The 16,023-nt window shown below is 40.7% G+C and overlaps 1 protein-coding gene across 2 annotated transcripts in view; it reads right to left on the bottom strand.

Moving 5' to 3' along the window:
- Positions 1–16,023, bottom strand: part of LOC122067282 — a 132,809-nt gene that overhangs the window by 113,786 nt on the left and 3,000 nt on the right. The window contains exon 2 of one of the 2 annotated variants that reach the window (XM_042631116.1): positions 14,070–14,136. The exons of the other annotated variant lie outside the window; for it this stretch is intronic. Within the exon in view, the coding sequence (XP_042487050.1) occupies positions 14,070–14,136 (67 nt within the window). The remainder of the gene's footprint in view (positions 1–14,069; positions 14,137–16,023) is intronic. 2 annotated transcript variants of the gene reach the window in all.

Here is a 16,023-nt window from a genome sequence, read left to right on the forward strand (position 1 = left end):
GGATTGGCCAAAGACCTCTTAGTGTCCTCTATTATCTTTAATGGTGATTGGTCCCCCCCCCCTTTTCCTCTCCTCACTCTCTCACTTCCCTCTGGTCCTCCTTCCCTCCCCCCATGCCAGCATTGATCAAGTCATCTGGTCCCATTCCCCCTCTGGCAGATTCAGCTCTTTCTTCTGCTTGGTACCTTATCCGATTCAGATGACCTTCTGTCCCTCGGCACAAGATTGTATGGTTCCCTAGTCACATCGCCCATCATGCCTTAACAGTTTGGCGAGCCCTCTCCAACTGTCTCCCAACCCAAGCATTTCTCATTTACTGTCACATCCTTATGTTCCCCCTACCTATTGCCTTTGTTGGAATGGATCTGAAGACACTAACAGTTAGAATGCAAGGTTTGTGATTAACAAGGGAGAAAGAGAGAAAGAGGAAGAAGAAGGAGAAAGGGTTGGAGAGGAAGAAGATGAAGAAGAAGTATGGTAGAATGTGTGTGTTGTGAGTAAAGTCTCACTAACACCAATATATTACTTCACTAATATATTTACATGATATTACACATACCTCCCTAAGAAGGGAAATGAAAATAAAATATATAACGACAAATTACTAAACTGCCCTTAGGGAAACATAACTAATATCTCTAACACTCCCTTTTAAGCTGGAGAATAAATATCATGCATTCCCAGCTTGGACAGCAAAGAACTGAACTGATGATGAAGAAGACCCTTTGTGAAGATATCATCCAGCTGATCTTCAGTCCTCACAAAAGGTGTGCATATGTAACCAGTGTCAATCTTCTCTTTAATGAAGTGTCTTTCCACCTCTATGTGTTTTGTTCTGTCATACTGCACAGGATTGTGAGTTATACTTATGGCAGCCTTGTTGTCACAATAAAGCCTCATAAGTGCCTCAGTTCAAATCCCAACTCTTGGACCAGCCTTCTCAACCAGAGAAGTTCACACACTCCATGAGCCATGGCTCTAAATTCTGCATCTGCACTAGACCGAGCCACCACAGCTTGTTTCTTGCTTCGCCATGTAACGAGGTTTCCACCAACAAATATGTAATAACCTGAAGTAGATCTCCTATCAGAGACTAAGCCAGCCCAATCTGCATCAGTGAAGCCTTCTATTCTCATGTCGTTATGCTTGGCAAAAAGTAGTCATTTTCTTAGAGAGGACTTTAAGTACCGAAGAATATAGTAAACCGCATCCAAGTGCCCACTCGTGGGAGCATGCATAAACTAACTCACCACCACCACTGCATAAGTAATGTCTGGATGAGTCAAGGACAAATAAATGAGCTTCCTAATTAGCCTTTGATATTTTCCTACATCAACAAGAGAAGGGCCAACATCTTCTCCCAGCTTATGATTGTGCTCAATAGGAGAACTTACAGGCTTGCAGCCTAACATTCTTGTTTCTTTCAATAGGTCTAAAATAAACTTCTTTTGGCATATATTTATGCCCTTCTTAAATCTAGACACTTCAATCCCCAAGAAATATTTTAAGGGTCCGAGGTCCTTAATCTCAAACTACTGGGCTAAGTAGTTTTTTAGATTGGCTATCTCAGTCTTGTCATCACCAATTACCACAATGTCATCTACATAGACAATCAAGGTTGTAACAGTGCCATTACCAAAATTGGTAAACAAAGTGTTGTCAGCCTAACTTTGGGAATAACCATTCTTCAGGATAGTCTGTTGGAACCTTTCAAACCAAGCCTTTGGAGACTGTTTAAGGCCATATAGGGCCTTCTTGAGAAGACATTTTTCCTTCAGCAGAAGGGAACTTAAAGCCAAGAGAAGTTTGTATATACACCTCTTCTAAGTCGCCATGCAAAAAGGCACTCTTCACATCCAATTGACATAATGGCCAATCACTATTTGCTGCCAAAGATAAAAGGACCCTTATGGTGTTATGCTTAGCCACAGGAGAAAATGTCTCCTGATAGTCAATCCCATACACTTGATTGTATTCTTTCGCCACCAACCTTACTTTGTACAATAGTACTATCTGCCCGGTACTTGATTATGTAGACTCACTTGCATCCAACTGGAGTTCTCCCCCTTAGAAGGTCAACCAATTTTCAGGTACAATTTTTTTCAAGGGCCTTCATTTCTTCAGTCATGGCTTGCTTCCACTTGGGTTCGGATATAGCTTCAGAAACATTCTTGAGAATAAAAGCAGATGAGAAAGCAATGGTGAATGCAACACCTGTAGGAGAGAGAGAATCATAGGAAACAAACTAGGCTACAGGATTAGTACAAGCTCTCTTCCCCTTCCTAATAGCAATAAGAAGATCTAACTCTGATGGGGAAGGAAAGATATTACCTGACTAAAGAGGGTGGATCTCAGGAGTTGGATTCAAAGGACTCTTGGCATGTCTTCTTGTTCCTCCTTGTGTACATAATGGTCTCCTTTTCATTTCCTGAACCTGGACCACCTTTTGAATGATCACCAACATCAATAATATCCACCTCTTTGTGTTTCCCAATGTCAAGCATAAAATGAGAGATAGGCAATAGGGAAAGAAAAGGGATCTCATCAGTAGCCTTTTTACCACCATTATGCTCCCCCTAAAAAGGATGTTGAGAAGAGGCAAAAAAGGGGGGTAGACTCAAGGAATGTGACATCTTTAAAGAGAAGTCTTCGTCTGGAAGAAGGATGATAGCACTTATATCCCTTGGTAGTGGAGGAGTAACCAAGAAAGATGCATTCAAGGGCCTTGGGGTCCAGTTTAGTCCGTGAAGACTTATTAACATGGACATAATAGATACACCCAAACACTTTGGGGGGAAGGGAGAAAGAAGAAGACTGAAGAGACAAGATGTCCAAGGGAGTTTTGGAACCAAGGAGTTGTGTTGGCATACGGTTGATCAAATAAGCAACAGTAAGGAGGGCATCAGACCAAAAAATTTTAGGAACATACATGCCAAAGAGAAGACTCCTACTGACCTCCAACAAATGGTGATTTTTTCTCTCAACTACCCCATTTTGTTGAGGTGTGTCAACACAAGCTAGCTAATGAATAATGCCATGATCAGTAAAAAAGTCTTGAAGGCCACCATATATATACTCCCCCCCATTTGTCAGAACGAATAATTTTAATTTTGGTCTCAAACTGTGTACATATCATATGATAAAAATTTTTAAAGGCATCATACACATCACTCTTGTGCTTCATCAGAACAGTCCAAGTAGCACGAGAAAAGCCATCAACAAATGAAACAAAATAACGAAAACCAAGTAGAGAAGTAGTAGTAGAAGGTCCCCAAACATCAGAGTGCACAATGTGAAAAGGAACAATAGATCTATTACCATGATAAGGATAAGAAGAATGACAATGTTTGGCCAAAATACATGGTTCACAATGAAAAACATGGGAACTAGGAAAAGAAGTAAATAAATGAGGTAATTGTTTCCTCATAACAACAAAAGATGATTGTCCTAAACGTTGATGCCACAACATCACAGAATCCACAGAACTGCTATTAGTACATCCACACACATAAGACTGAGCTGCAGCCAAAAGAGGTGATTAAGGTTCCAGTATGTAGAGTCCTTTCTCTTCATCCCACTGCCAATAATCCTCTTCATCACTAAATCCTGAAAGAGAAAATGATAAGGGAAAAAAGTGACACACAAGTTCAAGGATTTTATCAAATGACTCACAGACAAGAGACTACGGGTATGGTCAGGAACGTGAAGCACAGAATCAAGTGAAATGGAAGAAGTAATAGGAATGCTACCTTTACCAGAAATTGAGGAAAGGGAGCCATCGGCAACCCTGACCTTATCTCTACTGGAACAAATAGAGTACGTATCATAATAATGGGATGTACCAGTCATATAATCCGTAGCACCAGAATCAATAACCCAAGATGGTGTTGTGGAAGGGGCAGATAAAGAAACCTGCAAGGCGGAAGCTGAGGAATCTGGCACTGTAGATGATAAGCCTCCCAGCTGAGATATGACCCTACGGAATGCTGCAATATCCTCCCTAGTAAGGGAACTGTGCTCTGCCTGTGGGCTAGGAGCAGACCCTGTAGTAGCATACTCGGCCTCAACATTATGGGCTCTAGCTCTCCCATTACGTCCACCACGAGTACCACTAGAACCACCACGCATGCCAAGAGGTCGACAATGAAGAACCCAACATCTCTCTTTAGTGTGCCCAGACTTCCGACAATGATCACAGCATCTATCATCTCCATGGGGTGGGCCTTGGCCTCGGCCACCACCACGCCAATCTCTCTGAGAGCTAGTAGTAAGAGCTGATTGCTCATGGGAAGGAACATGCTCCATGGCCACCCGCCTGGTGTCCTCACTCTACAAATAGCTACAAACTTCATCAAGAGATGGAAGTGGAGACCGGCCCAATATCTGCATCCGGATAGGCTCATACTCAGATTCAACCCACCAAGCAAAATAAGAACCCATTCTTTCTCAAGTGTCCAGTAAACCTTAGCTTCATCCTCAAGGTTGGACAATTGGAGGTCCCTGTACTGATCATACTCCTCCCAGAGACTAATGACAGTGTTATAGTACTCAGAAATGGTCCTAGCCCCTTACTTCATGCCAATGACTTTCTTGAGTAATTGATAAACGTTGGCCTAGTCACCCACACGGCTAAAGGTTTTAGTAACACTGTCCTAAATATCTTCGGCAAGTTCTTTCCTCATAAACCTTCTTTCAATCTCAGGTTTTATGGAAAAGATCAGCCATGTCATAACAGTGGAGTTTTCGGTCTCCCATTTTGGATATGTCGAGTCATCTAGTGCAGGAGGCTTAATGGGACCTGTAACATACCCTAGTTTTCCCCTACTCCGCAAGGAAAGCTTCACAGAATGGGCCTAATCCAAATAGTTAGTGTTGTCCAACTAGGGTTGAAAAAGAAGCTTTTCACTGCTTTGATGAGATCCTCTTTAATGATGTCCCAGGCTGAAGTGAAGAATCTCATGCTAAAAACATCGGGCCCAGGAGCTTTGTTGGCTTTATAGGAAAGAATAGCAATAGTAATCTCATCGTCCGAGGGGATGGCCCAAAGCAAATGGCTATCATTGTCAAGAACAAGCTTGTTGATAAGGCCCTCAGGAATGGTGGAAGCTGGACCTACCTCCGGGTTGAACAGAAGCTTAAAGTGGTTCACAGCAACTTCTTTAATCTCCTCAACAGTGGTGACCTGGTATCCATCAGGAGTAGAGAGCAACTCCTGATTGCAATGATTAACAATGTCAAATGAACTCAATGACATGATCCTGATTGCAATGATTAACAATGTTAAATGAATGCAATAACATGATCCAGACCTATTCAACAAATTTTAAGTCTAGATGGTGTATTAGTGCTACTACAACATAGGTGGTATCCCTAGTCCTGGTATGGGCCATTGGTCCCCCAGGGATATAAGATAGTTGCGAGTCAGGAGCATGTCGGTCCCTACATGCATTCTTCGGTACCCGATAAGCCCTTATTAATAATCCCTATAAACCACAACATCAGTAACTACCTCAGCCATGAAGGGTTTGTCACGACACCAGTAACAACCCCGGCCACGTCGGACAGGTGGGATTAGCCAATGCCTAACCCCCTATTGGCAAGTGGTTGTAGCACTTAGGTTGTTTTCTTAGCCCGATGCATTGCGCTCGTGGCGGTGTGCCTTGGAAAGCACGCGGTGCATAGTTAGGCTTCTAAATAAGGTCCAACTGTGCCTCTCTGGTTCCCTCACAATCTATCATGAATCATATCCCATTATAACAAGGTGATTATGACAGGGAATCCAGTACTGGAAACTACCTTAGCCACATTGCACCCACAACCATAACCACACGCTCACTCTATGGGCATGTAATACCGGAAACTACCTCAGCCATATTGCATCTCATCCATCAACACCAACCATAATCTCTCACAATTGGCCAACACCAACACCAACTATCCATAATTCACCAACATCAACATTCCACATCACACACCAATATGCACATTCAAATCCTCAAATAGTAGCAGGGTTCATAATGCACATTCTCATAATCACATGGAAAAGTAAACAAACAAAAAACTCCTCAAAATAAATCACAACACTCACTCACCTTTAATCCCTACTAGTTGTGTACAGTCAATGATTCCACGCCGCGTAGCCTCACCGCTTGACGACACTATCTATTGGAAAACATAGGGTTTTTAGGTGAATGATCAAGCATAGAGGTCTTCCTATGGGTCAATTGACCATTCAAAAAGGTCAGTACAGGGTTCTAGATGATTCATCGGTGGGGGCTCAACGGCTGGTCGTGACCCACTGGTGAGCTCACCGGATGATAGATCCAAGAGGTTACAAAAAGGGTCAGAACCTACAAGATCTCCACTAGTGGATGCTCACCGAGTGATGGTGATCCTCCGGTGGGCATCAGCCGGTGGACCCAAATCCGGGACTTCTCTGCCCAGATTTACTCCCTAAGTCATGGGGTATTTTTGAGTGACTGTGATGTCCTCAATTCCCATTTGGGGCCCTAGTTTTACTTTTTAGGTTAGTTTACAAGTTAGGGTTTGAGTCCTAGGGTTAGGTTTCATGTATGTACATTTACTTACCTTAATTAGCTTAAGGATAATGCAATTAGTAGTTTAGGTTACTTGGATTCTAGGGTTTGATCATTTTCCCCAAAATTAAGAATTTCGGTTGGGGCTTCATGTAATGGTCTCTAATTTTACCTATGATCATCCCAATCCCCTATTCTAGGTGTATTACACCATTTCCCCAACTTACAATTAGGTTAGGATGGTAGATCATAGAGGGTTTGGCCCAATTCCTAAATCAAGGGTTTAGGTTGTCTAATTTGGGGCTTTAAGATGGGGCTTTTCTATATTGGGTCTCCACACTCAAGTGTGAGTGGTTCAATTAACTAGATTAGGTCTCCTATACAAAATCCCCAACGTAATTTGTAAATCAATTAAGTGGGTAGAGGGGATTTCAGTTAGGGTTCCTAATTAGCTTGTGAGGAGAATGGGGTAAGAGAGAGAGGACAAGTATATAATCGAGGTAGGGGAGACAGTTTTAACTCACCTTAATGTGTGGTGAGTGGAGATGATCCCTCCCTTGCTCCCTTGCTCCAACCTCCTTCTCCCTTGCTTCCCTCCTTCTTCGTCTTCTCTCTTCTCCCTTCTCCCTTCTCCCTTATCTTGCCTTAATTTGGTAGGTAAAGAAGTGAAGAAGCTAATGGCTCTATTTATAGTAACTTAATTTAGCTAAGGACTGTTTGAGAAATAAATGGGTTTTCACCCATTACTGGGTTAATTCCCCAATTGGCACTAGTGGTCTGAGGTTGTACCAACTATTGGAGGTGATTTGAGGTGCACGGGTGCGAGGGCCCGAGCACGGCCAAATAAGTCACTTCTCCCAATACCCTCACCGAAGGGTGCTCAGTGGCTGATAGGGAACCACCGGTGACCATCAGCCGATGTGGGTTGTCTGTGTCCACTTTGGGTGGGATAAGGCCAGATGACTATGTGAAGGGTGCCTTTGGTATATGCAGGTATATGGGCCATACTTTGGTGCATTTCACTACTGGGGTTCAGGTAATTGCCCTTAATGGTAGAGGATTACACTTCTTTGGTGGCTCGAAACCCTTTCAATTCTTAAGGCATAAGTAGCATGTGCATGTGGGGTCATCCCTCCCTCTTCGACAGAAGACTGCTGCTACCCAGTAATCTTTGATACTATCTTCCCCTTGTGGTTCATCTGCATTCAGTCACACAAAGTGGGTTTAGGGCACGGGTATAACACCTTCTGTTAAGTTTGTCTTGAATTCTTGACCCGTTTTGAAGATTAACCCGCTCCGACATATTTTGGTGGCGCCCGAATGGGAAGTTTTCTGAGATCTATGATGGAAGCAGAGGGGTTGGGCCGATAGGCCCAAGCCCTAAGCCCATCACTAATCTCGTATGGGGGTGCCTGCGGTATGGTTTGACCGGATCGATGTGAGCCGATGGGTCTACCCACAACTTGGAGTATATAATGTACTGTTGTCTTGTTGAGAAAGTAATTGTATTTTGGGGGGGTTTTCGAGCTACGGTTTCAGGGCAAATTTTCTCGCCTCTGCTTGGGTGTAATCTCTCTTCTGCATAGTGAAACTTCTTCTTCGCCCGAGGATGTAGCACACCACCCTGGTGTGTGAACCGCGTTAAATCTGTGTTGTGCAATCTCTCTTGGTTTATTTATCGTATTTCTTGGTGTTTTCTCTAACACCTTCAGTTATGGAAAGGAAAGTTCTTAGCCTTTGCGGGGCGGTTAGAGCTTGTTAGATCTGTTCTCCATCTACTGGTCCAGAATCTATAGGTTACCCACGTCCACTATTTCAAAGTCGGAATCCATCTCTGCTTCCTTCCTCTAGAAAGGATTTGAATCATCTAGATTCCTCCATCTTCTTAATTGGGCTGCAGTCTGTCTTCCCAAAAAAGGGGGTATGGGCCTTAAACGTATCAAAGATGTCAACTCTGCGGGAACTTTATAGCTGATCTGGAAAGTGATTTTTAAGAAGAAAAGGATTTAGGTGGATTGGGTTTACTCTTATTTGCTCAAGCAGGATACTTTTTGGACAGTATGCATCCCCTTCGATGCCTCCTGAAGTCCTGGGTGTGGCACGAGATCTCCCTCAAAACCATAGTTATTAAGGCGGCAGTAAGGCGACGGAGGCGTTTGATGGTCTTTCAGAGCGCCTTAGCGATAAGGCGGGCATAAAGCGTTGCCTTATTGATTAAAGTGTTCCTGTGTAAATTTTTTATAAAACCATTCTATTTGACTCAATTCTTAGTTGAATCTTGTTACTCATATGCTAAATAGATATTGAAGGTTCATACTTCATATCAATGCAAGATCTTCATCAAGAAAACAAATCAATAAAGTGAATAAACTAAGTTCATCTTCATCAATCATCAATCATCAATCATCAATATAATGAAATGATTTAGATATTAACCATATTCTGAACCTTAAACACTAATTTGAAATCAAAATCAGAAAACAGAAATTTATAAGAAATGTTGAAGAAAGACACTAGAAGATTGATTTGTTTTAGGCTTTTGAAAACACTAACTAAACTAAAGGTGAGAACTAGCAAACAGAATTAAAAACTGAAATCAAAATAGGGCAGATTAAGAACAAAATGCAATTCAGCAACTGATGACCTACTTAATGGCAATCTCAAACTTGGAAGGAAATAGAGGGAACGGCAGATTAGTAGAAATAATAAGCAGTAGGAAGAATGGGAATAGTAGAAGAAAAGAGGGAGGAAATATCACATGTGAGAAAAAAGATGAACAGAACTAGGTAAGGAAGAAAAAGGAGATCAGTTCTCGAATACCAAGAGGGGTTTATACATTATACATACATATAACCTTTTTAAAAGAGAAGAAGAGATAGGTACAGAGCTCACCGTAGTCTTCAACAGAGTGAAGAACAGAAGAAAAAAAATCAGGTACTTTGTATGAAGAACAGAAGAAGAATGAAGAAGAAAGAAGGGAAAAAAAAAGAAAAGAAAAAAAGACAGGTACAGAGTTAAGTTAACCGGAGATTGAAGAAGAGTGAAGAACTGAAGTACAGAAGAAAGAAAAAAAGGTACCGTATGATGAACAGAAGAAGAAAGAAGGGAGAAGAAAGCAGAGAAAAAAAAAGGGTACAGAGCTCATCATACTATCATAGGTTGAAGTAGAAAAGAGTGAAGAACAAAATTTAAAAAAAAAAAAAGGGAAATTTACCACGCCACCCCCCTGGAGAATGCCATAATGATAAGACCACCCCTTCTGTTTCCCAAATTATTCTCAGACCCCCTACCGTCAGTCACTGTTAAGGAATATACTATAGCTACTGACATCAGCAACTATATTTTATTTTAAATACAAAATGCCCTTAAAAATAGGAAGTATCAAAAATACCCTTACCATAGGTTAATATTTCTTTACCCAAATCGATAACCCATTCCAAGACCTATTTCATCTTTCTCTCAAATCGCCGTTGCTGGACCACCGGCGATGATTCATAACAGCGACAGCACCATCAGCGACGAACGACGACCTTGCAGCCATTAAAGGGGCCTCGCGGCGACCTATTGGACTTTGTGCAGGTGTGACTGTGTGTGTGTTTTGTCCATATAATTAAAAGCTCTCTATCAATCCTCCTAAATTACCAAGAGCCTAAGAATCTAAGATTGAAAAATCCTTTTCCTTTGATTTTTCTTTAGAAAAAAAAAAAGCCATTTCCTTTGATTTTGCTAAAACTAAAAAAGAAAGAATGTCGATGAGAGAGAGAGAGAGAGTTGTGCATCGGAATATGAAAGTTCACCGTCACCGAAACAAGGGAGATCACGGCTGAGGTATGCATGCAGGGCCAATTCCGGGTCGATGTGAGTCTGTGCCGATTCCATCACCAATTTCTGGTTTTAAAACCCTTATATAGCAATGGTCATCTTCGACCTTCTCTCACCCTGTTTTTGGGATATTGGTTCGTCTTTGAGCTTACTGGGAACGAAATGGAATGGAAAGGGAGGGTTAGGCGTGTCGAGGCTGAAGAGAGGAGTGTAAACGCACCACACGATCCATCTTCTTTAAATGGAAGGTTTGTACTTCTGTCTCTAATCTCTCTCTCTTTCTCTGCAATTACCATCGTAGATGAGACCGACCATTGACCAGATCTTCTCCACTGCTTTGCTTCCATTCCGTTTCTTAAACTTGGGTTCTGTTAAGCCCTAGTCTTTTACTCATAAGGCATTACCAAAGTGAGAGAAAGAGAGAGACACCTCACTGGTGATGAACGAACGCCTTTCTCAGTCCTCCATCAGTGATGGGAAGGTCATCATCTCTCGATGAAGGTAATCGATAGGTTTTTTGGTATAATGGTTAAAACAAGAGTTTTTTAATGGTAAGGGTATAATGGTCATTTTAACTCCACACTTAACATTAACTAACGGTAGGGGGTCTGAGAATAATTTGGTGAAACAGAAGGGGTGGTCTTATCATTGTGGCATTCTCCAGGTTGTGGCACGGTAAATTTTCCAAAAAAAAAAAGGTACCGTATGAAGAAGTGAAGAACAGAAGAAGAAAAAAAAAAGAGGTACTATATCAGAAAAAGAAGAAAGAAGAAGAAAAAAAAACACGCACACACCGACCACCGTAGCATGAACAAGAAATAACTAATAAGATGAGAAAAAGAAAAAAAAAACAAAAACATACTTGTAGAGGGGGTTCCTGGGGGTACGATTGTTAGCCAAAGTAACCTCACCACTGCCGGAGAAGAAAGAAGAAGCTGGAGCAAGATTGAAGGAGTTCCTGGGCGGTACGATTGGTCGCCTAGTTCTTCCTTCTCAAAACCCTTGACTCAAAAGTCCAAAACCTTGGTGAGAATCGTGTTTTGGTTTTTTTGGTGGAGCACTTTAGTTGTTAGACGTTGATCCCATGCATCTCAAATGCATTCAAGACTATACACCTACCAATCAAAAATCGATATTTGGAATCTATCTTATGTAGTTTTAAAAAGTATTAAATTCTAAAATGTTCATAAGGCGCCCGCTTTGTGTATAAGGCGTCGCCTTATAGCGCCTTATCTCATGATGCGGTCGCCTTACATGATGTCTGTAATGCGTGCTACTGCCTTACGGCCTGTGGACCGCATCAGTGCCCTAATAACTATGCTCAAAACCATTGCTTCTAGATCTATTTCCTCTTGTATTAGGATGGCTCCTCTACTTATCTTTGGCTAGACTCTTCGCATCTTATGGGGATCCTCTCCTATGTCCTCAGTGCTCGCAGCATCTATAGATCTGGGCTCCCATAGCATGCTAAGGTTGCATACATATTGTCCCCTAGATCATGGACTCCTCCTGCCCCTTCTTCTATTCAGATTGCAGAAATATAGAACACCTTGCATGTCCTCCCAACAGTTGGCCAAATGAGAAATGATACATTTATTTGGATCCACTCCTCGAATGGGCTCTTTAGTGCTAAGGCTGCATGGGAATTCATCAAATCTCATGGACCTCCATCCCCTTGGCACAAGCTCACCTGGTTCAAGCACCATATTCCTAGGCAAAGCTTCATGGCTTGGAGAGTTTTTTCGAATTGCGTCCCTACACAAGCTCTCCTCATCCAAAGAAAGATCTCAATCTCCCCGGTTTGCTACCTATGCGGTTCTGAGCCAAAAGACAAAGAGCATCTCTTCTTTGCTTGCCATGTCTCCTCTTCTATTTGGAAATCCGTCCTCTCCAAATGTTGGACGTCTAACAGAAGAATTCTTCCTTTTCATAGGGAGTGGATTTGGATGGATATGACATTCCAAGGGAAGACCACTTGTGACTTTGTGGGCAATCTTTGCTTTTATGCCTCTACTAATCAAATTTGGATAAAGAGAAATCATAGGAAATGGACCTCCAACTCTCGGCCTCTTGCAAATATTATTAGAGCTCCATATTCTTTGATGTTAAAGCTAAGATCTCAAAAGTTGCATCTCCCCATCCCCTAGAAATTGTCACATTGTAGCTTCCTGGGAGCTCCCCATCTCTGTGCTCAAGATCCCGGATTCTCCTTGAGATCTGGGTGTTTTTGCCTTTTTTATCTTCTCCCGCCCCCCTTCTTTTTTGGGGGCATGTATGTATTTTCTTCTCCTTTGGTAATGAATTATTTATTCACCAAAAAAAAAATACAAGTCCCACTATAACCAACTTTAGCAGAGCATTAAAAGAAAAAGAACTCCAACTTAATAATCATGTGTATATTCCAATAGGGAAGGACCAGAACTGGTAAGATGGAGAACCAGTTCGAGTCAATGGAGGAAGAGACGAGAGAGTAGACTTCGTTGTCTTACAATCTACACAGTAACAAAAGATATACAAGTATGCCCCTTACAATGTTGGGCATTATAATTAAGGACATGAAAACATATAATTACATGTATACCACCACAGACTACCATTCTAACTGTACCTCTCAAGCTAAGGAATAGATATCATGCATGCCCAGCTTGCCTAGATGAATATGAAATGGTTGAGATTCGACTCCTTTTGTCAGCACATCTACTAGTTGATCTTTAGACACCCAAAGTCTATCTGTTTTTATATGAAGTGATGATCAACTTCATGATGCTTTGTACGGTGGTGTTGAATTGGATGATGTGCTATATTTATAGCAGCTTTGTTTTCACAATATAGTTTCATTGAGATACCAACCTTGAATACCAACTCTTCCATTAGCCGCTTCAACCATACGAGCTCACACTCCATGTGCCATGACCCAAAACTCAACCTCGTCACTTAATTTAGCCACAAATGACTGCTACTTACTTCTCCAAGTGACCAAGATCCCATCCACAAATATCCAATATCTAGATGTAGATCTCCTATTGTGGTATACAAGGGTTTGGGGATTTCCCATGGTCTACCCTCGCACCTTTTCCTCACAAAAGGGATGGGTACAGTTGGGTCTCCTTCTCAAAAGAGAAGTGATTATGAGTAGCCACCTAGATCAGGGTCTATAACCTGAAAATTGTCCTCTCCCTTTCAAAAGAGGAAATGATTGTATTCCTACTAACTAACCCTACTAACTAATCCTGCTTACTAATGGATAGGGATGAAGATTATTCCACAATGACCCTAGCTAATTAATTAGATTAACCTATTTTAAACTAGCATATATATCGACATCTAATTACACTATTCTTATCTAGCATTTACTCTCTTCATCTAATTAATTTACCTACTTTACTCCTCTTAAAGTTTCTATTTGCAGCTTCAACAGCACCATTCATTTTAAGAGACGTCTTGTATCGTATCGGAGATACAAAGATACGTATGGAAATGGTCAAGATATGTATAGAAATACAACTTTTGGAGCAAAGCCCCAAGTCCAAGAAATGAAAGGGAGATCGATTATGCAGTTGTGCTTCAAATTTTGGAAACTTAAGTACCGCCCACGAGAAGATTAGCCTCTATTACAAAAGTGAAATGGAATTTGTAAATTCGTTTCTTAAGCATTCGTATGTATCAATGAGTATCGGTGCATATCGGTGCGTATCAGAAGTGGTCAAATACCTGGTACTCTGTGAAACTCTTCAAACTGCTTCCAGCTTCATGACCAAAGCTTCTGTTGCATATCATTCTCCAGCTCACCAAGAGAAGTGGAAATCCCTAAGTGACTCTCAAAACACTCTTGCTCTGATACAACAATGACAGCAACAACAACAACCAAGCCTTTTCCCAACTAAATGGGGTCGGCTACATGGATCCGCAACCAGGCACGAAATAAAGCCAAATAAAAAAAGGGAAAAGAAGGGGAAAGTAAAATAACAACGCAAATCCTGCTCTGATACAAACTTAACAATCGTGTATGTATACCAACAGGGAAGGATCAGAACTGGTGAGATGGAAAACCACTCAAGTCGATGGAGAAAGGGGAAGAAGAAAAGAAAAAGAAGAAGAGACAGGAGAGGACTGTGTTGTCTTATGACCCACACAGTATCGCATATATATTTATGTAAGCAGAAAAATACAAGTGTTCCCCTTTCAGTGTTGGGTATTACAACTAAGGACATGAAAACATATATTTACATGTATACCCCCACAGACTACTATTCAAACACTGAGAATAAATTTCTCACATAAGAAACAGTGAGCGAAAGAGAGAAGATAAGAGCAGAACCCCCACACTAACCCAACCCCCCACCCCCCAAACAAAAAAAAATACAGGGAGATAAAGGACAAAGTTTACAGGATCCAAAAGTGATATTTTTCTAAAGATTAAATTAATCAAGCAGGTTTTGATGAAAATTGCATACTGATACACATATATATATAGATCAGCCATGAGAACCAAGCAGAAATAGGGTGGACAATGAATTCAACTCAAGTTACTGTGAAATAAATTATGATGAAGATAAGCCAGTTTATCAATGTAACTGAGAGAAAAACAAAATACTACGAGAAATACTATTGGAAAAGTAGGATGATCGACAATTAGGAATTAAATGCAAGAGATAAGAGACTAGCAAAGTTCATCTATCATAAAGACTAACAAACAGAGAAAGTGTGAAAGCAAGAAATATTACAGAATTACAATTGGAGAATATATGTGAGGTGCACAATTCACATAGTAACTTGTTTTTACAAAACAAATTTATGAGAGAAAAAAAAAATTGCATAGAACAGTATCTCCAATGACCAAACAAATAGAAATGAAATGAGAGATGTTACATCAGATCTCAACGATGTCCCCAAAATCCAAATAGTTAGTAGAACTAAATCATAGTTACAAACAATCCCAGAATGTAATGTTCAGAACATAGTTTTTAAGGCGCTGCTAAGGCGACTACCAGCGCCTTGGAGCTGATGCGGTCTAGAGATGGTAAGGCAGTGTTCCGCCTTACGTGAAGTGGCGCCTTATGGGGTTTTTTTTTTTTTTTAAACACATTTTAAAATTACTTGATGAAGATTCCAAATATAGATTTTTTATTGGTAGGTGTATGGTTTTGTTAACACTTGAGATGTATGGGATCAGCTTTACTCCACCAAAAATAACCAAAACAAACAAAAAAAAAACACGATTCACAAACAGGGTTTGGATTTTGTCAAGGGTTTTAAGAAAGGGCTTTGAGAAGGAATCAAGGAATAAGGAAGAACCACTGATCCAGGCGACCCTTTTGCTCGGGCAGCGGTGAGCTTTATTCTTCTTTGACAGGAGTAGAAATATAGTGGATGATCTTAGGGCTTAGGCACTCATTTTGGCATCATAGAGGTAAGTATAATAAATACTTTTATTTTTTATGTTTTCTTTTCTTTATATTTATATTTTGTTTCATAATTATATATTTATATTATATGTTAATATGTTATGATGATTGATGATTGATGATTGATGAAGATGAACTTAGTTTATTCACTTTATTGATTTGTTTTCTTGATGAATATCTTACATTGGTATGAATATGAACCTTTAATATTTATTTAACATATGAGTAATAGGATTCAACTAGGATTTGAGCCAAATAGA

The sequence above is a fragment of the Macadamia integrifolia genome, unplaced genomic scaffold (assembly GCF_013358625.1).
Source record: "Macadamia integrifolia cultivar HAES 741 unplaced genomic scaffold, SCU_Mint_v3 scaffold281, whole genome shotgun sequence".
In the NCBI taxonomy this organism is placed as follows: Eukaryota; Viridiplantae; Streptophyta; class Magnoliopsida; order Proteales; family Proteaceae; genus Macadamia; species Macadamia integrifolia.